We start from the raw sequence: 26,733 nt of genomic DNA, 5'->3' as shown, positions 1-26,733 counted from the left end.
ATAAGGGCGTCAATGCAAATGTCAAACCTCAGTGCAAATGTATCCCTGTTTCATAATACAGTTTCCAATGAACCAATCTTGTGGTGCCCTCTAGTGTATACAATATATTATTTATTCATAGAATACCTAATATATTTTCAGTAGCTGTCCTTTATCTAAGATTCGTTATGTATGTATTTATGTGAATGGTTGGGAGAGTGCGGTAGACTTCGTTCGACTCGCCTCACTCTCGCCAACACGGTTTTCTGACTTTGAAAGTTGTTGAGCTACGGTATTAGCAGAGAGCAAGCTAATATTACAGACCCTCTAACGTGTAAACATGAACCAGGAGGAGCCCTCCATTTTTTTTTCCTTTTTGCTCTTAAATATAAATAAATGCCCAAGGAACTATATAATAAAGAAACAGAAAGCCATTTAAGAAAATTATTCTTCAACATAATCCTGGCACATAGTTTAACATCAGTGATTTATGTTCATACATCGTAAAACTGTTATTTTGAGAATGTGACTTTCTCTAGGAAGACACAGATGCAGTGTACGCTTGTGTCTATCCACAGGCCCATGTTAAATTGAAGGTGACTGGTCGGAATTGAGACCATTCTTGATGCACAATTACAGACTCTGCATCTAAGAAGTGTTACGCGTTTTATGTCTCTGGTTCAAGCTAGTTCCTCATTCCTGCAAATTCTGTTTCATTTGATCATTTTCAATTAACAAATAATTTTACCTTCCACCTTGAGCACTGACGTTCAACCTTGTGATGCAAATTGATTTAAAATATTTATTAATAAGTGTAAATAATCTGCATATTCCTTTTTCTTTTCCATAAAGATATATGACCTATTGAAAATACAGCATTCAACCTCTAGGTGTATCAGGAAAATATATATATTATACAAAACTTGTAGATCACTGTATTTAAAATATTTTACAAATGGAACATATCTTTTATAAAAACACCTTCTGTCATAAAATATACAGAAAGCTCTATATACTCGTAAAGAATTACTCCTTATATCACAGTTAATGTTTCACAGATATTTAGCCTTAAAAGTCAATCCCTTCTTTTGAAATAATAGTAACAATGCAATTCTTGAGTAGTTCCAAAATAGTTGAGTGTAAAGTCTTCCTTGAAATCCAACAACATATAGGTGAATGATGTTAAATGCCAGTGTGATTTTCACCAAAGTTACATGGATCAAAGATCAAAAGCATATACTTGATGAATTCCTTAATATATTTTGGATCAACACCCCAAGTCCGAAAGTAGTGTAAAAATGTGACTGTCAATCAAACAACATCACAGGCAGGTGATTAGTAAAATACTGGCAGTATGAAGATCAGATCCACACCTCCACCTGTGTAAGTTACTCATCAGAGGGTTATTTTTCCAGTCCACTCCTCTACCTGTACAGGTTCTTTATCAAGGAGTTAAATATTTCACTAATGGCACCCATATTTAATTGGAGGGAATGACCATAGTGCCGAATGAAGATAAGCTCTAACGCGTTTTGACCACACACATACACATATTCCCTATAATTAATACGGTATAACTGACAGCTGTGGGATCAGGGATCAACAAGTGAAATAATTACATAAATGAAAAATATCTTAAAAGGAGGTAGTCAACGTTAATATAAATATAAGATATAATAAATTGTAATATATGTTACTTAGTACCTTAGTTTCCAGAAAATGTTCAAGTGAACATCATCAGCTGACCTAGATCACATGAACATCTGGTAACCAATGCTTTATGTCCTACCGATAGTAGCTAAGCAGCCTCTATTTAAATTTGGATAAGTAATGTATGTTCATATGGGGAACATTGTCCCTAAAATCAATGTGCCGCTATAAACATAAGCAGTTAGCGGCAAACAGAGAACAACATCCTTATTAATTATATTCGTGAGGATTGATTACCCCACATCTTTATTAATATAATGTGCGCACACTTGTGGGCTACTCCCGATCATGTGACTATCAGGCCTATGAGCTAGGTCTAATTACTAATGTCGCTCCTCTACTAGAATATATTTGTGTTAGTTTAACCATGAAATGTCTCTTTTGTTACTGTTCCACAGCTTGATGCAGACAAGAAGACTTGTCCTTTGGTGGATCCTTCTGATGGGATAGTAAATTACACTGCCTTAAACCAAGTCCAAATGAAAAAGGAGGAAACCTATGGATCAGCCCCTCTAGACAAGGACATATTAAGTAAGCATTTAAAAGTCAAAGGTCAGTAGTAGGACATGAAAGTCGGGTCAGTCATGTTCTGTAATGTATAATGTATGACAATAGAAGCAGTGACACCCAGCACATATATTGTGACGATAGCAGTGACCCCCAGCACATATATTGTGATGATAGCAGTGACCCCCAGCACATATATTATGACAATAGAAGCAGTGACCCCTAGCACATATATAGTGACAATAGAAGCAGTGGCCCCCAGCACATATATTGTGACAATAGAAGCAGTGACTCCCAGCACATATATTATGACAATAGAAGCAGTGACCCCCAGCACATATATTGTGACAATAGAAGCAGTGACCCCCAGCACATATATTGTGACAATAGAAGCAGTGACCCCCAGCACATATATTGTGACAATAGAAGCAGTGACCCCCAGCACATATATTATGACAATAGAAGCAGTGACCCCCAGCACATATATTATGACAATAGAAGCAGTGACCCCCAGCACATATATTGTGACAATAGAAGCAGTGACCCCCAGCACATATATTGTGACAATAGAAGCAGTGACCCCCAGCACATATATTATGACAATAGAAGCAGTGACCCCCAGCGCATATATTGTGACAATAGAAGCAGTGACCCCCAGTGCATATATTGTGACAATAGAAGCAGTGACCCCCAGTGCATATATTGTGACAATAGAAGCAGTGACCCCCAGTGCATATATAGTGACAATAGAAGCAGTGACCCCCAGTGCATATATAGTGACAATAGAAGCAGTGACCCCCAGTGCATATATAGTGACAATAGAAGCAGTGACCCCCAGTGCATATATAGTGACAATAGAAGCAGTGACCCCCAGTGCATATATTGTGACAATAGAAGCAGTGACCCCCAGCACATATATTATGACAATAGAAGTAGTGACCCCCCAGCACATATATTGTGACAATAGAAGCAGTGACCCCCAGCACATATATTGTGACAATAGAAGCAGTGACCCCCAGCACATATATTGTGACAATAGAAGCAGTGACCCCCAGCACATATATTGTGACAATAGAAGCAGTGACCCCCAGCACATATATTGTGACAATAGAAGCAGTGACCCCCAGCACATATATAGTGACAATAGAAGCAGTGACCCCCAGCACATATATTGTGACAATAGAAGCAGTGACCCCAGCACATATATTGTGACAATAGAAGCAGTGACCCCCAGCACATATATTGTGACAATAGAAGCAGTGACCCCCAGCACATATATTGTGACAATAGAAGCAGTGACTCCCAGGACATATATTGTGACAATAGAAGCAGTGACCCCCAGCACATATATAGTGACAATAGAAGCAGTGACCCCCCAGCACATATATTGTGACAATAGAAGCAGTGACCCCCAGCACATATATAGTGACAATGGAAGCAGTGACCCCCAGCACATATATTGTGACAATGGAAGCAGTGTCCCCCAGCACATATATTGTGACAATAGAAGCAGTGACCCCCCCAGCACATATATTGTGACAATAGAAGCAGTGACCCCCCAGCGCATATATTGTGACAATAGAAGCAGTGACCCCCAGCGCATATATTGTGACAATAGAAGCAGTGACCCCCAGGACATATATTGTGACAATAGAAGCAGTGACCCCCAGCACATATATTGTGACAATAGAAGCAGTGACCCCCCCAGCGCATATATTGTGACAATAGAAGCAGTGACCCCCAGCGCATATATTGTGACAATGGAAGCAGTGACCCCCAGCACATATATTGTGACAATAGAAGCAGTGACCCCCAGCACATATATTGTGACAATAGAAGCAGTGACCCCCCCAGCACATATATTGTGACAATAGAAGCAGTGACCCCCCAGCGCATATATTGTGACAATAGAAGCAGTGACCCCCAGGACATATATTGTGACAATAGAAGCAGTAACCCCCCATCACATATATTGTGACAATAGAAGCAGTGACCCCCAGCACATATATTGTGACAATAGAAGCAGTGACCCCCAGCACATATATTGTGACAATAGAAGCAGTGACCCCCAGCACATATATTGTGACAATAGAAGCAGTGACCCCCAGCACATATATTGTGACAATAGAAGCAGTGACCCCCAGCACATATATTGTGACAATAGAAGCAGTGACCCCCAGCGCATATATTGTGACAATAGAAGCAGTGACCCCCAGCGCATATATTGTGACAATAGAAGCAGTGACCCCCAGTGCATACATTGTGACAATAGAAGCAGTGACCCCCAGTGCATATATTGTGACAATAGAAGCAGTGACCCCCAGTGCATATATTGTGACAATAGAAGCAGTGACCCCCAGCGCATATATTGTGACAATAGAAGCAGTGACCCCCAGCGCATATATTGTGACAATAGAAGCAGTGACCCCCAGCGCATATATTGTGACAATAGAAGCAGTGACCCCCAGCGCATATATTGTGACAATAGAAGCAGTGACCCCCAGCGCATATATTGTGACAATAGAAGCAGTGACCCCCAGCGCATATATTGTGACAATAGAAGCAGTGACCCCCAGTGCATATATTGTGACAATAGAAGCAGTGACCCCCAGTGCATATATTGTGACAATAGAAGCAGTGACCCCCAGTGCATATATTGTGACAATAGAAGCAGTGACTCCTAGCACATATATTGTGACAATAGAAGCAGTGACCCTCAGCACATATATTGTGACAATAGAAGCAGTGACCCCCAGCACATATATTGTGACAATAGAAGCAGTGACCCCCCAGCACATATATTGTGACAATAGAAGCAGTGACCCCCAGCGCATATATTGTGACAGTAGAAGTAGTGACCCCCAGCGCATATATTGTGACAATAGAAGCAGTGACCCCCCAGCACATATATTGTGACAATAGAAGCAGTGACCCCCCAGCACATATATTGTGACAATAGAAGCAGTGACCCCCAGCACATATATTGTGACAATAGAAGCAGTGACCCCCAGCGCATATATTGTGACAATAGAAGCAGTGACCCCCCAGCGCATATATTGTGACAATAGAAGCAGTGACCCCCCAGCACATATATTGTGACAGTATATTCTAACAATATTATCAATGACTCACACCACATATACAACTACAATAATAGAACTTATACTACTTATATTGAGACAATACTAGTAATGACCCTCAGCACTTGCAGATGTAGCATGCGTCTAATTGTTTCCTGAAGATTTGTGTGCTGACACTTTAAGGAAACAAATATTATAGTGACAAGTGTATTTCCCAAAGTGTAATATTACAATTCTCTGCAATACAGTTTTCTGTCACTAGATGGCATCTTGACAGTTTTGTACTACGCATGTTAGATGAATGAAAGGTATGCAGTGCTTTCTGTGCTTTGTGAAACAAATGACTATGTTCGTGTTCCGGCTTAAATGAATGAATCGTAGCATCTGTAGTCTAAGCAGGAGGTAACTGTCAGTCACACACGTAGCTGAACAGCAGAGAATTGCAAGTGATTGACAGCTACACCGGCTGACACCACAGATGCATTGTGTATTAGAAAATGTAATAATAATGAAAAATAAGCCGTGTTCTCCCTCCTCAAATCCACTATAACTGGGACAACAGGCGTAGTGAAAACCAGACCCGGGATGGTCCGTTCTCCACGCTGAAATGTTATTTGGTTTTTCCCATCACCTTTGGGCTGTGGGGGCAGGTTAATTAAGAAGTTTGGGACCCCTGGAGTGGCAGAAGGAATGTCGAGAGTGTTTGATAAGCATAAGTAGCCCTTTATTTAGCTCAGTGCTGCAAACACCCTAATAATACCTTTCATGTAGTGTCGTAAAATATTATACATTAAATGTATCCTGTGTAAACCCAGCCGCTATACTAGGGGGCTGAGGGACAGTGGGGAATGAATACCTCTTGAACCACCGGGGTCCTATGCATTGTCTTTCGAGACGAAAACTAATTAAAATGTTCAGGAGATGTTATCAAAGATATCTCACAAAATAATATGCATTGTTTCTATCCCCACCTACCAGGAAACATGCACCATGACCGCTTTCAATGAAATTGCAAAAGGTTTCTGCTTGGGTGGTAAATAAATTCAAATTCGGCCACCCAAATTGTAGAAAATATATAACTCAGACTGGAAAATATATGGCGGCTACATTTGTGTGTAAATGTGTATTTTGTTATTGGCCAGTTTTGAATAAAACGATCAGAATGTCTGGTTGGTTTTCCAGATGCAAATTATAGTAAGAATGGGATGACTGTTAAATTCTGGGTATATAATTTCAATACTGAATGATTGGATCATCCCATCGTCGTCCCATATTGGTGGCCAATCCGTTTGTTCAGAGATCATATCTCGACCAGAAACAGGAAAACCAAAGCACGTGTGGTCAACAAGAAACCACAGTGGGAAATATATGCATCTGTATTGTGTAATACAAGTATAGTCAATTTTTATTATATTGTAATGTTCTGTTAGGATCTGGACCTCTTACATATATATTTGTCATTTTTTTATATTACTTTTATTATTACATGAAGTTGTATTTTTGGTTTAGAGGTTTACTTACTTGGTCTGAACTTTTGTGCCATTGGAATTGTTTTCCTCTGATTCTCAGCTAGATCTCTGTACATTAGTGACTCAGGAAATGTAGAACATGTCACCACCTCTAATTTCTTTTGCAGCCTCTCAGGAAGAAGATGAGAATCACACGGGCTGCCTCCCACTCAATCTGTCCCCGAAAGACCTCCTGAGTCTCTCTGATGTAGAATGTTCACTGTGCATTCGGTGAGTTATAAAGAGATATAAGTAATAAAAAAAAGTATATAATTTTTGTCTGTGTAGAGCAAAGCACTGCAAAACCGACATTGCATTTTGCTGTGTGAGATAAAGGGGTGGAGATTGCGATTTTTATAGGACTGTTTCTTGCTTTGCGTTAATATATACAGCCCTTTCCATTTAAAAATGATTTGAATTTTGAAATTGTGTCTTATCCTATAGTTATAATGGGGCACATTTTGCATGTTCCACTTGCACTCTTCCTGCTTTTCTGTACACCGAGGCACACCTCTAGTCTGTGGAAGCGTGTCCAGTGGGTGGAGAGCAGGTGTACACCGAGGCACACCTCTAGTCTGTGGAAGCGTGTCCACTGGCTGAAGAGCAGGTGTACACCGAGGCACACCCCTAGTCTATGGAAGTGTGTCCACTGGCTGGAGAGCAGGTGTACACCAAGGCACACCTCTAGTCTGTGTAAGCGTGTCCAGTGGCTGGAGAGCAGGTGTACACCGAGGCACACCTCTAGTCTGTGATAGCGTGTCCAGTGGCTGGAGAGCAGGTGTACACCGAGGCACACCTCTAGTTTGTGGAAGTGTGTCCAGTGGCTGGAGAGCAGGTGTACACTGAGGCACACCTCTAGTCTGCGAAAGCGTGTCCAGTGGCTGGAGTGCAGGTGTACACTGAGGCACACCTCTAGTCTATGGAAGAGTGTCCACTGACTGAAGAGCAGGTGTACACTGAGGCACACCTCTAGTCTGTGGAAGCGTGTCCAGTGGCTGGAGAACAGTTGTACACCGAGGCACACCTCTAGTCTGTGGAAGCGTGTCCAGTGGCTGGAGAGCAGGTGTACACCGAGGCACACCTCTAGTCTGTGGAAGGGTGTCCACTGGCTGAAGAGCAGGTGTACACCAAGGCACACCTCTAGTCTGTGGAAGTGTGTCCACTGGCTGGAGAGCAGGTGTACACCAAGGCACACCTCTAGTCTGTGATAGCGTGTCCAGTGGCTGGAGAGCAGGTGTACACCGAGGCACACCTCTAGTTTGTGGAAGCGTGTCCAGTGGCTGGAGTGCAGGTGTACACTGAGGCACACCTCTAGTCTATGGAAGAGTGTCCACTGACTGAAGAGCAGGTGTACACTGAGGCACACCTCTAGTCTGTGGAAGCGTGTCCAGTGGCTGGAGAACAGTTGTACACCGAGGCACACCTCTAGTCTGTGGAAGCGTGTCCAGTGGCTGGAGAGCAGGTGTACACTGAGGCACACCTGTAGTCTGTGGAAGTGTGTCCAGTGGCTGGAGAGCAGGTGTACACCAAGGCACACCTCTAGTCTGTGGAAGAGTGTCCACTGGCTGGAGAGCAGGTGTACACCAAGGCACACCCCTAGTCTGTGGAAGTGTGTCCAGTGGCTGGAGAGTAGGGGTACACCAAGGCACACCTCTAGTCTGTGGAATCGTGTCCAGTGGCTGGAGAGCAGGTGTACACCGAGGCACACCTCTAGTTTGTGGAAGCGTGTCCAGTGGCTGGAGAGCAGGTGTACACTGAGGCACACCCCTAGTCTGCGGTAGTGTGTCCAGTGGCTGGAGAGCAGGTGTACACCAAGGCACACCTCTAGTCTGCGGTAGTGTGTCCAGTGGCTGGAGAGCAGGTGTACACCAAGGCACACCTCTAGTCTGCGGTAGTGTGTCCAGTGGCTGGAGAGTAGGGGTACACTGAGGCACACCTCTAGTCTGTGGAAGTGTGTCCAGTGGCTGGAGAACAGGTGTACACCAAGGCACACCTCTAGTCCGTGGAAGCATGTCCAGTGGCTGGAGAACAGGTGTACACCGAGGCACACCCCTAGTCTGCGGTAGTGTGTCCAGTGGCTGGAGAGCAGGTGTACACCTTAAAGTGCGCAGGACAGTCCAGATATGTGCTTAGTGCGGATACTAAACCATTTAGTCTAGGAGCAGATGAATTTTTGCCTCATTGATGCCCAAGTCTATATTGTTTATATAAATGGAAAATAAGAATGGCACCAGGAGGCATCACTGGGGGCGCATCATTAGAACAGTTTTGAGGAAGAAAGTTCACATTCAGCTTTGACCTGTTGTATCCGTGGGAGAGGTCGTTGTAGAACCAATGCTAGGTGGTAGAATCTAGGCCAATTGTTTTTAATGTGAAAAGGAAAAGGCAGTGGATGACGGTGTCAGAAGCCTTACTTAGGTCTAGAAAATACCACAGACAAAGGATGTTTGCCTCTAGCTCGTGCTGACAGTCATTTGTCACCTTGGCTAGGGCTGTAATTGTTCTGAAGCCAGATAGCATTGGATTTAGCAGGTCAATGGCATCTATGACTGACACATGTCAAACCCATGATATGCGCAGGTTACTTTTACATTGACTATGAATGTCACTTCACTGCTTGCAAATATACCATGTATGTTATATTTGTTTAAAAGTTTCAATGACTTGTCACTCGTTACGTGTATCCTACCGACTGTCTTTTACCCGAATAATACAGATGTATTTAATTTTTTTTATTTACCCTGTCTATTGTAGGTCTACTTGTTCTATTCTATCTACTGTCTATTTGTCTGTCTATAAATGTGTTGTTACATAACTTAGTAAAGGTTCAAACAAACTATTGTAGGCGCTGAGAGAGTCACTGATTGCTTCAATAGTTTTCGATTGCAAGAGAAATCAAGACAGCCAAAGCTGCCGTCAAGGGGTATTGCCAGTCAACCCCAACAAAATTCAAATGAATAGAAAAACAATATTAAACTTCACTGATGGGTCTTAAATCTAATCAGAAACCCTTCTAATAATATGTCCCTGTCTATGTGGGATCAAATGCTGACTCCTGTGAAAACTTTCGCTGCTGTAGACACATTGGGGCAAACAGATAGTAGAGGTGGTCATCAAAATCTTTACTCCTGGGACACTGGATCCATAAACTTTTCACTTTGGAACGAAAAACTTTGATACTTGATCTCGGCCATGGTCCTGAGCAGTGACGGAACTACCCTTGGTGCACCGGGGCCCATGAAGATAATGTGGCCCGCTGCACAGGGTATTATTGAGTTGTGGGCCCCGGTTCCCTCCTCTCCACTTCTCTGCCCCAGGGCCCACAGCTCGCTAGTTCCGCCACAGGTCCTGAGGACTAACTTTCGCGCTGACGCGTTTCGTTCATGCAAAATACCTTTTACATACTCTGTCCAAGGCTGCAACAGCAGGGGCCAGCTTTCTTTTTTAACTTGACTTAATCTTAATATCTCTGCTTTACATTGGAGGCAATACTGCAGTACTGTCCCAGGTTACACGGAAAAGTGGCTTGGTCTAGCAGTTAGCGTGCTGTTGGTTGATTAGGGCATCCCCAGGGCTATTCAGTTTAGTGGGTAGGGGGTGGTTTACAGTGCCCTGATTTTGAAACTAGGAATGTTTTGAACATTATTTATGGATTACTTACCAGCAAAAGCAAGGGAGATAAATGCAAATGGTAATAATGACATGTCTATCATCATCCCCTGTTATTTCATATAATCTGTGCATCCTAGCAGTCAGAAAAGTATGCGGGGCCAGGCCTAATCCAGTGGAACGGCCACATGTTCCCAGAATTGCAGGTGCGACATGCTACCCGTTAAATCCCAGGTGGAATTTGGAGTTCAGTCCGTTAGTTTTATTGTCTATGTATCTGTTTTTCTGCCGGATGTGTGGGAGTGGGTATGTTAATGGTTTTTATTGGTTAGTAGAATAAATGTATTTATTGTATACAGTCTGGATACTGCTGAGGGCATAGAACTTGCCAGCAATGTCTTGGGTAGAGTGGGAGCACGTCCGAAACAGGGGGCATAGAACCGCTGGCAATTAGCGGTGGAGAAATTGTGTATTTAATTCCACTTAAAGCAGCTGCCTCTTCTACCTTCCCATAGTCCTGAACCTGACAGATTCCCATTCTCACTAATTACTTTGCTGGAAGTGCCTCAGTGGAGCATAGAGGCTCTGTTTACAAGAGGTGTTATTGGCAAAACGAGAAAAAAGTTATTATTAAATTAGCTGGGCTAATGTCCAAGCCAGTAAACACCACTCCAGGTTTCAAAATGATTAAAAGTGTAAATTTCAATATTGACATTTCACAGATAATGAGTTGATTCGGCTGAATTTAGCATTTACCATGTTACTAGTTCTCTAGTTCTGGTCTTTCGCCCATCATTTTTACACGGTGTGCTCTGCAGTCACTGCCGTCTGCAAAGAGCAGCATGACGGTCCTTCAATCTATTTAGAGACACGTTTAGTGGGATTCGGAGAGGTTTGGCATGTTTCCCTGGAAACAAAAAAGCAGGATGGAGTTTCACTGTTGCAAGAAACACAGCCGGGATCTATGCAAAGAGCCAAAACTGCAGAGACTGTGTCCTTGTAGAATGAACGAATTTGTGATTATTTTTCATACATAGTAAAACCCGCTGAACACCTTCTCTAATGCTCCATTGAGCTGTCTGTCACCTCTGGCAGGACGTAAATAGGGCTACTTTGTGTGCTTTCCTGTGTTCTGTGTAAGTATATTCTTATTCCAGATTTAAAAGATGGCTGACAGCCGAGGCAAACTACTCCAGTCACAAATATCCAGCATATCAGAATGAAAGTTTCATTAGCTAAACTAGAACTAAATATATCTTACATTTGCGATAAGACTGTGATCATGAGGAACACCATTTCTGGATGCACTCCAGACTTCCTGTTAGGGTAAGCTCTAATGAGTCCTGCGCTAGCGTCTAGTACCCTGACAGGAAGTCTGGAGTGCATACAGAAAAGGTGTTCCTTTGATCACTGGTGTTGCATTACAAAATGCAAGTGCATATCGAACCAAATGCATTTGTATGCGTTTGTTACTAGCCCCTTGTTGAGGTCATTGGAAAAAACGCCAGTGGGGATGGAGTCATTAAAAACAATGGGTTTTACTTTTAGACCCGTTAACATGGGTTGTACTAGTGTTAAAAACACTAATGGAATGCACATAATTAACTGCAGTTAATTATGTGCAGTTTATGTTTAGTAAAGTTAGTGATCCCCCTCGCCGCCCACACAGTGGGTTGAACCTTTTTGAGACGCTGCCTGTGAATTGACATCACTAAGTTGTGAGGCTAAGAATTGCCTCATACCTCACTCATGTCACTAGTTGCTAGTGAATTCAAAGGCGGACTATTGGTTTAGCTCACAAAATGACTGTCTTCACTCTGTATAGGCGACAGGTACGCTTTAATATGGTTGTATGCTATTTGTCACCTTCAAAGCCTGAGGGTGGTTATACAACCAGTGCCTGGCCGAGCATTACAGTAGTTGCGGTCCAATAAGAGATAGATGGCGAAGTTATGTCATGTAGTACCATAGCTTGGCCACTAGGTCAGTTATCACACCTAGGAATGCTAATATGAAGTCTTCTTATCATATCAATCTTAAAATATAAAAGGATATTTTATTTATTATGTCCTACACTTAGAACTGAGAGCATTCTTGAGTTGCCTGCTTAAAAAAATTCTCACACAAATTAATTAAACAGAAAAGTTCTTTTGGGATCAGTATGATAACCGCCAAGATGGAGGCTGTAACATCTGCCAGTAAATGTAAAACATAGATGAAGTGACACTGACGGTGGAAAGTCAGTAACAAACATGGAGTAAGAGACTCCTGAGATTTCGGCCATAAGCCCTGCAATGTACATAAAACCCCTGAGTCTCAGGGTCACATTCTAAGTTAATTTGTATGGAGAGTTTGCTGCCAGCTGCTGTGAAAGGACAAATGGTTCCTTGGATGTTTTCCAGGAAGCGACAAACATGAAAGTAGAGTAAATAGGCAGAATTTCTGGGCAGGACAGTTCCAACCAAATTGCATTATATTTTTTTTTCTAATTTTTGTAACTTTATTCGTTGTGTAGGATGCTCCATGTTGTTGTGGTTGGGCATAAAGCATAAAAATGGTTGTGAGTTAATTTGTGACGAGTATGTCTGGTAATCTTAATATTTGAGTTTCATTGCCCAGTCAATACTAGAAAGTATAAGGAAAAAGAAATAGATTATTGAAAGGCTTTTACTGTACTGCTCTCACCCATCACTTACACAAAGTGGAGGCGGCCATTTTGTGTTCTGAACCAATATTCATTATATTTGCAGTCTGCCCAGGGCTATTCCTCTCATGAAATGAAATGACAGTCTTGTCTTAGACAATACCTTTCTAGGGTCAGCAAAGACAAATTTCTAACCTCACCTCATGGCCCTTTACCTGTTCCTCCTTCAGTCATCGTGTTCACTGATTGCACTAGGGAGGAAGCAGGGGGATTGCTATCATACTGGGCTTCCTCCTGCAGTCATTGCACTAGCAACTAGCCACCATGCTTCTAATGCAGTGACTGCAGAAGAGCGCAGTTACACTGTCACACTGCACTCCTCTTCTGCTCCCAAACAATGGATAATAGTAAGAGAATGGGGGAGACAACATAAATGCAGCCTTGGATAACTTGAATGAATGTCCCCAAGCCTATGGATTCACTAGGGACTAGTAATTAGTGATGTCACTATTTCCTAGTAAATTTATAGATGAATATTGATGCAGCCCACATAATGACTGCGACACAGTGGGAAGCCATTGGTACACTTTAGTTTATCTCCAATACACTCAAAACAGTCATTATTATATTAGTTTTCATTATTGCGGAGGAAACCCTTCGTGTTGTTTGAGGAATATGCGTGTTCTGACAAAGCATCCTCTCTCCTTTCATTTAGGCTTGTTGGCTTTCTTCCAAGTTTGTATTCATGAGCAAAATTCAGCTGTTATTTTATTTATTTTCCGTACAGGAAAACCTTCCATAAGCAATACATTTTATTGACTATTATTTTTCATGGTTCGTTTATGTTGTGGACTTCTGAGTTGCTTGTGATATTGCAAACTTCTTAGTTGAAGTCCAAAAAAAGCGACGAAAATGCACCTGACCATGGACATTGATCAATTGGGTAACTGCTGATTTTTCTTGCTCATCAGTTACCCACCTATCATTTTGACCTTATTGTTCTTCTAAATCCAATGGCAGGATGTTTCTGGAACCGGTAACTACCCCTTGTGGCCACACCTTCTGCAGGGAGTGCTTGGAGCGCTGCATGGACCACCAGCCATATTGTCCACTCTGCAAGCAGAGTTTAAGAGAGGTAACGCTAATGATTTCTAATTTTTTTGTCTCAACTGCACTGTAAGAGGAATTAATGATTCTAACCTTTGTTGCAGTACCTGAGGGTGGGGTGTTACTCAGTCACTGTCCTGTTGCAGAACCTCATGACAGCCATATTTCCTTTGGAGTTGGCTGAGAGAAAGCAGGTTCATCTGTCTGAGATTGCTGAACTGTCCAAGTAAGTTATTAGTTGTACTATGTTTATCTTGAATTGGTTCCTCTAAATAGTCTAAGGATTGTACTTGAAATATTTATTTACATATTCGCTAAGCAAACGTTTCACAGTATGTGTGACTAGTGGGCAGCATTGTGGCTAAGTGGTTAGCACTTCTGCCTTACAGCACTGGGGCCATGAGTTCAATTCCCGACCATGGCCTTATCTGTGAGGAGCTTGTATGTACGGTTTCCTCCCACACTCCAAAAAAACATACTGGTAGGTTAATTGGCTGCTAACAAATTGACCCTAGTCTGTGTGTGTGTTAGGGAATTTAGACTGTAAGCCCCAATGGGGCAGGGACTGATGTGAGTGAGTTCTCTGTACAGTGCTGCGGAATCAGTGGCGCTATATAAATAAATGGTGATGATGATGACTAGTGTTGAAGTACCTGTTGTATTCTTTCTGGTCAAAAACAGGAGTGCATGAGATTAATACATGCTGTGTCAAATCAGAACATTAGAATTTTAACTGCAGCCCTGAATATGTCAACTTAACCACCTCTGTGTCCATATATAGATAAGATAAGAGGCACTATGCAAACATCGAGACTAACAACACATATAAGCATCAAAAACAGCACAGAGAATTTATGCCAAACTGCTGCAAGAAGTTTGTGCTTTGAAATGCACTTCTCTATGAAATGAAGTCCGAGCACAATACATAACCATCTTACTAACATGTACCTTTTATGTTTGCATTGTAAAAATGTGAAAGAGTTTACAAAACACTAATTCAAATGCTTAAATAATAGTCTCGCCAATTACAAATGTTCAAGTGCATGTATACTACAGCCGACGTCACAGACCGCATGCTCAAAGCCCAGACACCTGGTCATTAGAGACTTTAGCGATAATATCATTCCCCTTAACTTCTCCAACCTGTTTCATACAAGCGTGCTTTGTCAGGCCCTCTGAGTTGGTGTGCCCAGTGGGATTTTACTGAGAAATACAGTTGAATGTTTCTAGGGCTCATTCTCTTTATGGTGGGTGTCCAGATTTTATTACATATGTAACATTATTGTTAACTGAGATGCTTAAAACTAATCTATGTTCGTTTTATGATGAAGTAAAGTCACTAAAAATTCAAATCTTATAATATATAGAATAGATATTTCACTTACAGCTTGCAGATACATTTACCATGTTTTGTACTATGTTTCTTTCATGTTGAGCATGCTCTACATCTGCGTAAGTTTTTCTATTCATAAGTGTATGAATCTAGTAGTAGATAAAAAAATAATAATATATTCTAGCTGCCTGTTCATATATATATATATATATATATATATATATAATATATTATATATATATATATATATATATATATATATATATATATATATATATATATATATATATATACACCTCTAATGTTAACAGTGCAGTTAGGTTCGGTTATACATTACATTGCTTATTTTGTTATGTTCTGTTTCTAAAGTACTGATCTGGTTTGTTTTGTAATTACTTGTAGTCTGGTCAGCAATGTGCCTATCTTTGTCTGCACTATTGCCTTCCCCGAAGTTCCCTGCCCCCTCCATGTTTTTGAACCACGCTATCGCCTCATGATGAGACGCTGCCTTGAAACTGGGACCAAGAGTTTTGGGATGTGCCTGTATGAGAGTGGTAAGAGGTACTGATCAGGTTTTACTTCTATTACTCTTTCATTCTAGGTTCCTCTCTTGCTCACAAAGTGCTCTCGTCACCTAAACACAACAAAAGCAGCCATTATTCATGACAATACAGCCTATCAATCCACTTGTGCTATTCCAACAAGTACAAGTATTACTGTAATAATATTGCAGTATAATATCCCTTTAACATATTTATCAATATACTGGCCTTTTAAATGTATTCACCTTTAAACAACCTTTTCAGCAAGGTCCTTCATATCACCCGGGGAAAAATGTTATGATATTGCATAGACCTTTGCTGTGGATAGAGTTGTTCCATTGCGCAGAGTATAGCTGATATGTATTGAATCCAAGGACCCCTAAATGCCCTTGATTCAAACATCTTCTCAGCCTCACTTGTACCACTCCCCTCTCTCCGATTGCTACCTTGTCCTGTCTCGATGTGGATCTCTTTTTCTACACTCATTTCTGCCACTACACTGGAGCTGCCTCATTTTAGAGCACTCCGGCAATCCAAACCCCAAGCCTGGAGCTCCATGAATCTTCTCTTGCCAGATCCAGCACTCCACACCCACATTCTCTCTTCCCTACCCACTCACAGTTCTTTCTCTTACTGAGGAAAAGGTCTTTCAGTCCTCTCTTCCCCCTCAAACTGTCCCCTCGAACATGTACCCTCTCAGCGTCTCCATTCCTACTGCCCAATGCTTGCCTAAACACAGCTCACTTATTCACCCTGCTCATATCCACGGGAACTTACCCTAACACCTTAAAACATGGGGTTAATTCTCCTATCCTAAAGAAGCCGTCTGTTGACCCTACTTCTCTCTCCTGCTGCAGCCGCATCTCTTAACACCCCTTCACAAACTACTTGAGCGGCTCATGTACAACCGCCTTACCCACTTTCTCTCCACTCACTATCTCCTTGACACTCTGCAATCAGGCTTTCGCCCTTTACAATGTGAGACAGCCCTCACGAAAGTTACCAACATTTTACTCACGGCCAAGTCGATGGGTCACTTCTCTATACTCATCCTCCTTACTTTCAACCACCCTCTTCTCCTTGACACACTTCACTCCCTTGGGCTTCACGGCACTATTTTTTCTGGTTCACCTTCTACTCCTAACGCTTTTTCAAAGTCTCTACTTCTGACACACCCTCCTCTCGACTCCATCTGTTGAGATCTCTCAAGACTCTGTTGTCGCCTCTCTGCTTTTCTGTCTTTATGCCTCTTCTCTCCTGCTGCTCCCCACTTATGTTGCTCCGTACACCGCTTGACCTGACTCTCCACCAACCTTCAATCTCTTAAAACCCAACTCATCACTTCACTTTTTTCTATCCCCACATGATACTACTACTCTGGGTGTACTACCAGTTGCAGTCCCAGTCTCCATCTACATGGAGTCCCACTAGATTATATTGTCTCCGTATTGCCCTCTTCCTCTAGACTGTAAGCTCTCAGGAGCAGTGCCTGCACTACCCTCTATCTCCAATCTGCACACCTTTTTGTCAACTTTTATATGAATTTTGTATGATATTTTTTGTACCATCTGCCCAGAACTGAAGAGTTTTGTGGTGCCTTACAAATAAAATATGATAACAATGACATAACAAAAAAAAAAAAAAATGCCTGGATGCTATAAAGATTTTGGGGAAAACATAGGAGGATAAAAAAAAATAAAATTGATGTTTGAAGGCGAACAACTCTTATAGTTACCTTTACGCTCTATTGATTTACATATTTAATATTTTAACTGTCATGCATGAACCTCATTACTTATCTAATTGTCTTTCTTAATAACTCATTGACAATTAATGATCATTTTTCTCTATACAGTTTTTCAGACTATGGCTGTATGTTAGAGATCTTGCACTTGGACTTCTTGCCAGACGGACGATCACTGGTGGAGACGATTGGTAGAAGACGTTTCCGAGTATTGCAGAGGGGTCAGTTAGATGGATACCACAAAGCAGAGATAGAATACCTGGTTGACAAGAAGCTGGAGGGTGAGGAGCTACAAGAGGTCCAAAGATTACATGATCTGTTGTATCAGGAGCTAGAGGAATGCTTCTCGCAGCACAGAGGGAGCCTTACTCGACGTATCTTCATACATCATACCAGCCCACCTCCGAAGGAGGACAACATACAGGTCAGTGCCGGAGAGAAGCCGGCTGCTACGAGAAGTCTCAGGTGCCTAACTTGAAACTATGATGACTTTTCAGATCCGAAGCAGAAAAAAATAAGTAGTAGAACAAACCCAACAGACAATTATATCAGTGAGAGGCAGCTTGATAAACGTCAAGGGGCCGCATGGGTGGGCCCTTTAACCTCCAAAAGGGCCACACGTGACCCTTAATCTCAGTAATATATGAAAACAATACATACATTCAACAAAAGAGACACCTATCTGTAATAACATATCATCAGGCATTGTAACCAAGTGTTACAAGTTGTAACAGATCATTAAAGCAGGAACGAGCTGGGGGCCGCAGGTGAATGCTCGGAGGGCCCCCTGTTACCCATCACTTGAGTTATATGCATTGGCAGATCCTTTATGTATACTGAGCAGTATCCTTTATATACATATATGCAGGTTGTAGGCCTTTGGTACGCTGCACCTCTGTTCAGTAATGTTATGGGACAGGCTATGTTATGTTTTGAGCCTCAGGTCACTTATACGATGCCTCCGAACGCTGCTTCTTTCTTTTAATGGGAACTCGGAAGGAACAACACTTCCAGTGCGCACATGAACAGTAGCGTCATGCGGACGACCACATGACTGCTCCACTTCCTCTCCCACTAGTCCACCCGGGAAACAGGAGACGGAACGTAGCGCTCCATACTACCAATATGCACCAGAGGCCATCTTTAGCAGTTTATATGAATAGGCATATAATACATGTACTGTGGGAATCCATGGATAAACCTCTGCAAAACTGAGCCTTATCATTTTTGCAACCTCTGACATTGCTTGTCATCAAAGATAATATATTTCACTATGGTGGCCATGTTAGGATGTCCATCATCCAATGCAGAGAGTACCAAAAATAATATTCTCTCCACTTTTTCACATAGGGCTAGATTTACTTAACTGCGGATTGGAAAAAGTGGAGATGTTGCCTATAGCAACCAATCAGATTCTAGCTGTCATTTATTTAGTACAATCTACAAAATGACAGCTAGAATCTAATTGGTTGCTATAGGCAACATCTCCACTTTTTCAAACCCGCAGTTTAGTAAATATACCCCATAATGTGCTTGTACAATCATCACATCTTCTCTACAGTATTGCTATCGAGGTAGTTTGATCTGATTGGTTGCTGTTGGCAACACCACCTTGTCCCTTTGTACCAGTCTTCACAAATATCAAGCTCCTAGTCTACCACACGGGGCCAGTGTATACTTTCACAAGTATAAAAGATATCGGGATTAGCGGAATTCATGCTTCATCTCTTCACCTAGACATTTGTGTTCCTGCACCCAGCTCTCTATCACTCTCTGTTAACCACACACTGTTCTGACACCGTATTATATTAATGTCCCACATGTGCTCTTCAGGTATAGTGACGATCGTTAGGCCGTACACAGCGTTGGCACTGCACATTAATCTTGTCCTGCTGTATTAGTTGTTATCCCTGTCTCATGCAAAATATTCCTGCTGTTTCAACCACAAATACAAGCCTCATTTATTCAAAAAGAAAAAAAAATTAGTTGCCTAAAAGCAGAAAACGTGAAGCTGTTTTAAATAATGTAAATATTGTTACAAAATGTTTCTTTTTAATTAAATGACACTGATAATGAGCAGACGTGTTAATTTGATTGCTGAGAATGAAACTGCAGTTGTAATGCGATAAGAACACAGTAAGATGCTTTAAACTACGATCTACCTTGTTCACTGCCAAACCGAGATGTTACTGTGCGTTGCTTGTATCCATAGGGGAAGCTGCTTCCTGCTATATAGATTCACATTATTTAGTAGTGGATCAATAAACCTTTCCTGTCTGCCAGCACTATTGGATTAATGTACATTGGATATAACAGAAACGGCTCTACTAGTCCCAGTTCACACTGCAGGAGATCCATGAAACAAGTCAATGTCAGCCCAAAGTAAAACTCATTTTTTATTTTTTTAAAAAAAAGAGTAAAATAAAAATAAACAGCTTACACTTAAAACTACTTTAAACTTAGAGTAAACTGCACATCATTATACTCAGGAGACCTAGCTGAGCACATTTCTAGGCAAATGCATGAGCTTGTTGTAACTGTTAAGCTGTAAGTTACACAAAGCAGAACCTTGAAAAGATAAAGAAAAGCACAAAAGGAGATTTTGGACTAAACAGACGCACCCCAAATGTTCATGAAGTGGATATTATGGTCCTCATTTGGAGGGTTTAAACTTTAAGATAATTGCTGTTTTAAATATCAACGGCAAATTGCAGAAAAACTGCGGTTTTAGAGTAGCGCCGATTTGATACATTTACCCCTTACAGTTGGAGCAAATCCAGTTTAAGGGTGGAATTTTGCACCTGGGCAAACCGTTTTGAGAGGTAAAGGGTGCAAATGCAATTTTCTTTTTGCACTTAGGGAGAATACTACCTGCTTTAAATAAAATCCTTAAGGGGACAATTCAATTCTGCGCAATGTGTCTCCGGAACATCCGCAAAGACAACTCTCAAAGATGTTGTGGGCGGAATCTGCGCTCATTTTCCCTCGCACCTCATAGAGATGCATGGAAAAATGAGCGAAGATTCGACCCATAATTGCCAGCAATGGGCGCAGCCGGACATCGCGATGATGTCCGCACCCCACAATCGCCAGCATTTGAATTCCCCCTATATGTTAGAATTTTGTTTATTTGGTAGCTCTCTGTATTTGCGTTGCAGTTATTTTGCCCTTTTTCAATCTTGGCCTATTTAAGTACTCAGAATGAGAACTGTTATGTTATGGTTTCCTAGTGAATTGTTGGTCATGAATATTGGTTTGGACCACAAAATGGCTGCCTCGTCTGTGTATAGCTGAAGGGCACGCGTTATACACGCCATGTGCACTACATGTACGCAGTGGTTGGGTTTATGCCTTCAGGAAATCTAAATGCCTGCAGGCAGTCTCAGAGAGGTAAAAATACAAACCATTATGTGAAGTTGTTACAATAGACCTGTTTGATTCATCGTCCTATAGTATTGTTTATTTCAGTGTGTTGCTGGGCGTGCAGGGGTTAACGCCATCCGTTAGCCAACTCACTGCACCGTGTAGAGCTGTTCTCCTTACACGCACCCCGCGGTGCTGCTCCTTGCCCACACAGTCGAGTTTTGAAAGCGAGATTGATGCTGCTGTCCATTAAAAGCCGCCAGGTGCTTGCAAGCAAATGACTGGAAAATGTTCTCAAAACCAAAATAGCATACTTAAAGACTCCGAGGGGACGCTTCCACCCAAACAGGAGATTATAAGGTACTGTTTTAGTATCTTATTTTTATTTCTGTTTCTTTAATAATCTAGGAAGCAAAGAATAGACATGTAAAAGTAGAACAGATCACAAGATAAGTGTTGCTGCGGCCAGAACACACGTCTGCAGAAATGACTTATGTTCTACCATAGTGCCGTACTTTGGTGACGCCTTACAACAAGACAATCAGTTGTGTAGCAAAGCCGCCGACCCTTTAAAATATTTTTTATTGTCAATTTTAGAAAAACCTACTGACCATTAGTATTCTTTACTGACACATTATTTTGTTTTATCAACATTTGTGCATAACTGAGAGTAAAAGATGCACCTACAACGAAAGGAGCTCAGATTATAAATAAGGTATTCACAAAAGCTCCTGGTTATTGGTGTAATCATTCTATTCATCTATTTTTGTAGTGTCAAAATTCTGTTTTGTTTTTTTACTGACGTTTACGGTTTTCTTACTGACATTTAGTGGCAGCCCCACTGTATAGCCGAACTTGCAGAAAAATGCAAAACAGGTATCGCTAAGGAGCTGGCACTCAAGTAGTATTATTATAAAACAATATTTTATTTTATTTTAAATATATGTTTGTGATGATTTAATTGCTGAATGAACAAGAATATAGTCTTATCTGAGAGTTGCTACGTTCTAAATTGGTAATGCCTATCAATTATTCTATCGTTTTACTTGACCGTTTCACCACTAGAGGGCATGGTTCGTTGCCTTCTCTGGTTGATATTTAATTTGATCTTGGCTAAGACTGTATGGCAGGTTTCACCCTTGTTAAAAATATAGCAAGTATAGCAGAGAAATTGTGTGACTAATGTTGGTGCTTTCTCCTGAACATTTCAAGATGAATAAAGAAAAGAATCTTAGCTATGCTCCCTATCATTTAATACTTAGTTGACCAGACTGGCTAAGGCATATATATTCTTAAGGGCCTTATACACGCATGAATCTGTTCATCGCTCTTTTACTTTTTCCCATTATTAGACTAAATCATCCTTTACCTTGGATTCTTATGTTCTCTATGTTTTGAAAAATGCAACAAAACAATATGATTTAAAAGGAAACTCATTTAGAGAAGGGCCAAAACATTTAGTTTTGTCTTTACGTAAGTGATTGATACATAAAAAAAAACATTAGTTGCACAAAGTTTAAGTTGTGTATTTCTTAAATTAATGCATATGTCAAAGTGTTGAGCTCGGGTATTTAAAGTTATATCCTTTACAGCTGCTGATTAGTGACCATCTTGCTACTCCACTCAGAGGGTGTGTTAACGTACTTATATATAGATCTATGAAGTAACTGTAGGCACAATATAATCTTACTACTCTCTGCATCAATGAATGTACTATAATAGAGTTAAGTACATTAACTGCATAAGCTTGTCATGCTGCCTATCTGTTGCAGTCAGTATCAACTGTGAGTAACTGTATATGTATATAGCATCTGTTACATCAAGGTCTAAAATAAAGTCCGAAAGCTTCTTGTGGTTTAAAATCTACCACCAACGCCGCTGACACTTATTAAATACAACTAAACAAGTGCCCTGATAATAGGTTTCTGCCAATAGTTTTGAAGTTCAGAAGTTACTGCTATGTTCTGCTAACTTGTTTTGCTGCAAGACAATCCCTCGAGTAATGAATTGCTTTTTCTATCATCATTTTGTATTTCTCCTTGCAGGAATCCCCAGATGGTCCGTCTTGGTGTTGGTGGCTACTGTCGGTGTTGCCACTGGATCCAACGTACCAGATGCTTATTCTCTCCATGACATCATTAAAGGAAAGGCTTTTCCATCTGAAACATATTCTGTCTGTGTTCCTCCAGAACAGGTCTTAGGAGGAATCGTACAACCTAATTATTATCTTCTAAGAAAATACAAAAAAAGCACAAATTCTAAAACCTCTGCACCATCCGTCCATTGAAGCATTAGAGATTAACATGCTGATTGGGCTGCTGTCCTTTACCATTTAATGCACAACTATTACCAATTACTGGAAAGCTTGATATTGAAGTCAAATCAGGAGCAATATAAACTATTGTCACTGGAACAAGTGCTTTTCAGTTATCCACTGGAAACATAATGCCGTCTCATAAACTTTCCATAAACCAAAATCCTCACCAACCCATCATTATCAAAATCACCCAATCTCTGGATAACTGTTCGATACCTTTAGAAAATGGAATTTAATGTTTTTCACTGGGTTCTTGAAACACTCTTGTTAGAAATAGTAAATTAGTTTTTTTCTTCGTGAACCATCAACAATTTTGAACTGAATTTAAAGACGTAAACTCTGGCTCACGACGGCCATTTTGTTCACACTAGCAGTGGACTCTTACCGCCTACAAGTCAGTGGCCAAACTCCTGCAAAAGGATTGTAAAATGCTTCAGCTGCTATTTTGTTGTTATATATTTATTTCTGTTTTTTAGATAAAACTCATTAGCATATGTAGTTCCTGACCAGGGTAAAACGTCCATATAATAGAAGGGAACGTTTGGCACTACTAAGAAAGTAAAACAACTCAGGTGGATAACCATTTTCCTGTAGTAGTGCCTACCTGTCACTCTTGCACTTAATGAAACTATTTTGTTATAAATAGCCATCGCTTTTCTTTCAGTGCAGCAACAAGTTCACTTTCTCCTGTTTAGTACTCACTTTAAAAGCAAAAATTTATAGCAGGGGTCCCATAATTGTGAAGCAAAAAAAAATGGGGGACCCTTGTAGCCAGACGCTTGCTCAGGCCACAAAATCCGCCCTATTCTTCGTTTTAGGTCCTGACTCAGGTAAAAGATATAGGAACCTATTTATGTAAAATACAGGCAATATTAGTAGAAGTTAAAGGTTTTGGGTAGAAAAAGGGTAATAATCTTTATAGGATATAATCATTATACGTTAAAATGTTTTGGGTAGAAAAAAAGGGGAGATAATCATGGGAAGTTATTATTATAAGTAATTATTAGATAAGTAATTGTTATAAATAAGATTTTAGGTGGAAGAAAACAGGATGGCCTGGGACAGAGGCAGAACTAGTGAGCTGTGGGCGGGGAGGAGGGAACCGGGGCCCACGGCTCACTGGTTCCCCATGCAGCGGGCCCCATTATCTCCATTTGCCCCGCTGCACCAATGGTAGTTCCGCCACTAGCCTGGGAAACAAAATCACCCGGGAGCCTTGTAGCATACCACTTGAAATGTAATGGCTAAATGGGTAAATATATAAGTATATCATGTAGCATTCTTTAGTGATAGAATTTTTGAACATTGCTTGTATTGAAATGAGTTCTAAATCCTAATCCTCTTCCATGTGATGCTGTTTCCATTATGTCCATTGAACCACCCAGCACTGCCCAGTAATTGAATGGCATGGTAATCACCTTGACTCTTGCCAATAATAGAATTGACTTACACTTTGTCAGGAAGAACTCATGACAACCACAAAGGGATGTTATTTAATTGAGGGATGGTTAGAGATAGCGTGGTAGGTTCTAGCTGCAGAAGGAAGTTAGGGATAGGCTGTGGGCACAAGTCCTATGTAATAACTGCACATACTAAGACTTACCCACTGTTTGTCCCGATCAACCAGCATATGTCTCTGTTTTAGACATAGGTTATTTTGTTAGGACCTTAAACACATTTTGTTTAGAAATTGGCTTTGTATGTGCACGCTTTATAAAAGAATCCTATGTTTATTGATGTCAGATAAATATGTTGTTTTGTGTTATATGCCTTCAAATTCAGGTTTATTAGTGTTCTGTTAGTGTTCTGTTAAGCCTTTTTGCGTTGTTCATTCGGAAGACTTTGCAGCAAAGAAGTAAAACATGCAAATCTTTCCTATTAGACTACAGGTAGTTGTTTCTTATGTTGTTCCTTCATGTCCTGCTGTCTTCTGTAATATAATAGACCTATATAAGGTTGGATTGTGGTTACCAGTTGTATGGGCACCACATAGAGTGGGAAATAATATTTTATGTAGAAAACACGTTTTGGGACTCTTCACATCTGCATTTTTTAAGCATCCTTGCCAAACCCATAGTAAGCTCTTTTGCAAAAAGCAATAATTAGCTGTAACCCATAGAAACCAATCAGATAAGAGCTTTTAGTTGGCTAGTACAGATAGACTAATGCAAGCAAATTTGTGATTGGTCGCTGTGGGTTAAAGCTTGGGTTGTGTTTTCTGAGGGAAACTATACAGACCTTCCTACCCATTGTGTATGATTTTCTTATTAATAAATAGTAATGACACCATTTTTACTAGTCTGGGTGGCAACCCTAGTTTCAGAACATGTGTTCTGCCTGCCTAGAGGCAGAAACATTATTGCAAACATTATTAATGTATATTTGATTTGGGGTCTGAGCGCCTCGTTGTATTCAATATTCGTCCCTCCATTTGTCAGTGTGTACCCTGTTGATTAGCCAATCGGATCACGGTATTTCAGTTAGTGAGCTGATCACATGGGAGGCAGTGATCTATCCACTCTGATTATGTTGGTGAGGACAGGGCTACATGTGACAGGGACGATGTCATGAGGGAAATAGAGGAAAAGAGAAGCCACAGACTAACAGATAGTGGAAGGAGCAGGGTCCCCAATAACACAGTAGTTTCTGGATCTTGTCAAACTGGTACCTGAAGATGGCGCTGTCAAATGCACCATCTTCTTCATTTTGTTTTTATGCATTTTGGGTGCAAAGAAACCAGAGATAAAGCTCAGATGTGTGTACAGATGGTGAATGGTGGTTTACTTCCCCCCATAATATGAAATACCAGCATTATATATTCAGGTATAAGCACCACTTGCATGACTCTCAACATTCCTGATTAAAACATCCCTTCTGTCTCGTGTCTCCTCCTGCCTCTCGGCCAAATCATCTTGGATGTCCCACCGCTTCCTTAAACTCAATATTTCCAAGACCGAGCTTATAGTCTTCCCCCCTTCCAGGACTCTCCCACCTTCCCCCCCCCCCCCCTCTCTATTTCTGTTAATAACACTACCTTCGTTTCTGTCCCCCAAGTCCGATGCCTTGGGGTCATCTTTGATTCCTCTCTCTCATTCAAGCCTCACGTTCTGTCCCTCTCAAAATCCTGCTACTTCCACCTTCGGAATATATCTAAGATACGTCCCTTTCTCACCACGGAAGCTGCGAAAACCCTTGTTCACTCGCTTGTTATCTCTTGCCTTGACTACTGTAACCTCCTTCTCTCTGGCCTACCTGATTCTCGCCTTGACCCTCTTAAGTTTATCCTCAAT

General features: G+C 41.1%; 1 protein-coding gene across 2 annotated transcripts in view; it reads left to right on the top strand.

Annotated features, from left to right (window-relative positions):
- Window positions 1-26,205, top strand: part of LOC142152951 (LON peptidase N-terminal domain and RING finger protein 1-like) — a 42,857-nt gene extending 16,652 nt beyond the window's left edge. The window contains exons 5-11 of one of the 2 annotated variants that reach the window (XM_075210109.1): window positions 2,088-2,241; window positions 6,913-7,015; window positions 14,058-14,172; window positions 14,249-14,370; window positions 15,880-16,038; window positions 17,875-18,187; window positions 23,172-26,205. In XM_075210109.1, coding sequence (XP_075066210.1) covers window positions 2,088-2,241; window positions 6,913-7,015; window positions 14,058-14,172; window positions 14,249-14,370; window positions 15,880-16,038; window positions 17,875-18,187; window positions 23,172-23,327 — 1,122 coding nt within the window. In that variant the 3' untranslated portion in view covers window positions 23,328-26,205. The remainder of the gene's footprint in view (window positions 1-2,087; window positions 2,242-6,912; window positions 7,016-14,057; window positions 14,173-14,248; window positions 14,371-15,879; window positions 16,039-17,874; window positions 18,188-23,171) is intronic. The other variant, XM_075210110.1, reaches the window with a different exon arrangement.
- Window positions 26,206-26,733: the final 528 nt, after the last annotated feature.

Source organism: Mixophyes fleayi, chromosome 4, assembly GCF_038048845.1.
Source record: "Mixophyes fleayi isolate aMixFle1 chromosome 4, aMixFle1.hap1, whole genome shotgun sequence".
Lineage (NCBI taxonomy): Eukaryota > Metazoa > Chordata > Amphibia > Anura > Limnodynastidae > Mixophyes > Mixophyes fleayi.
The sequence above is the reverse complement of the archived record's forward strand: the minus strand, read 5'-3'. Positions and strand labels throughout refer to the sequence as shown.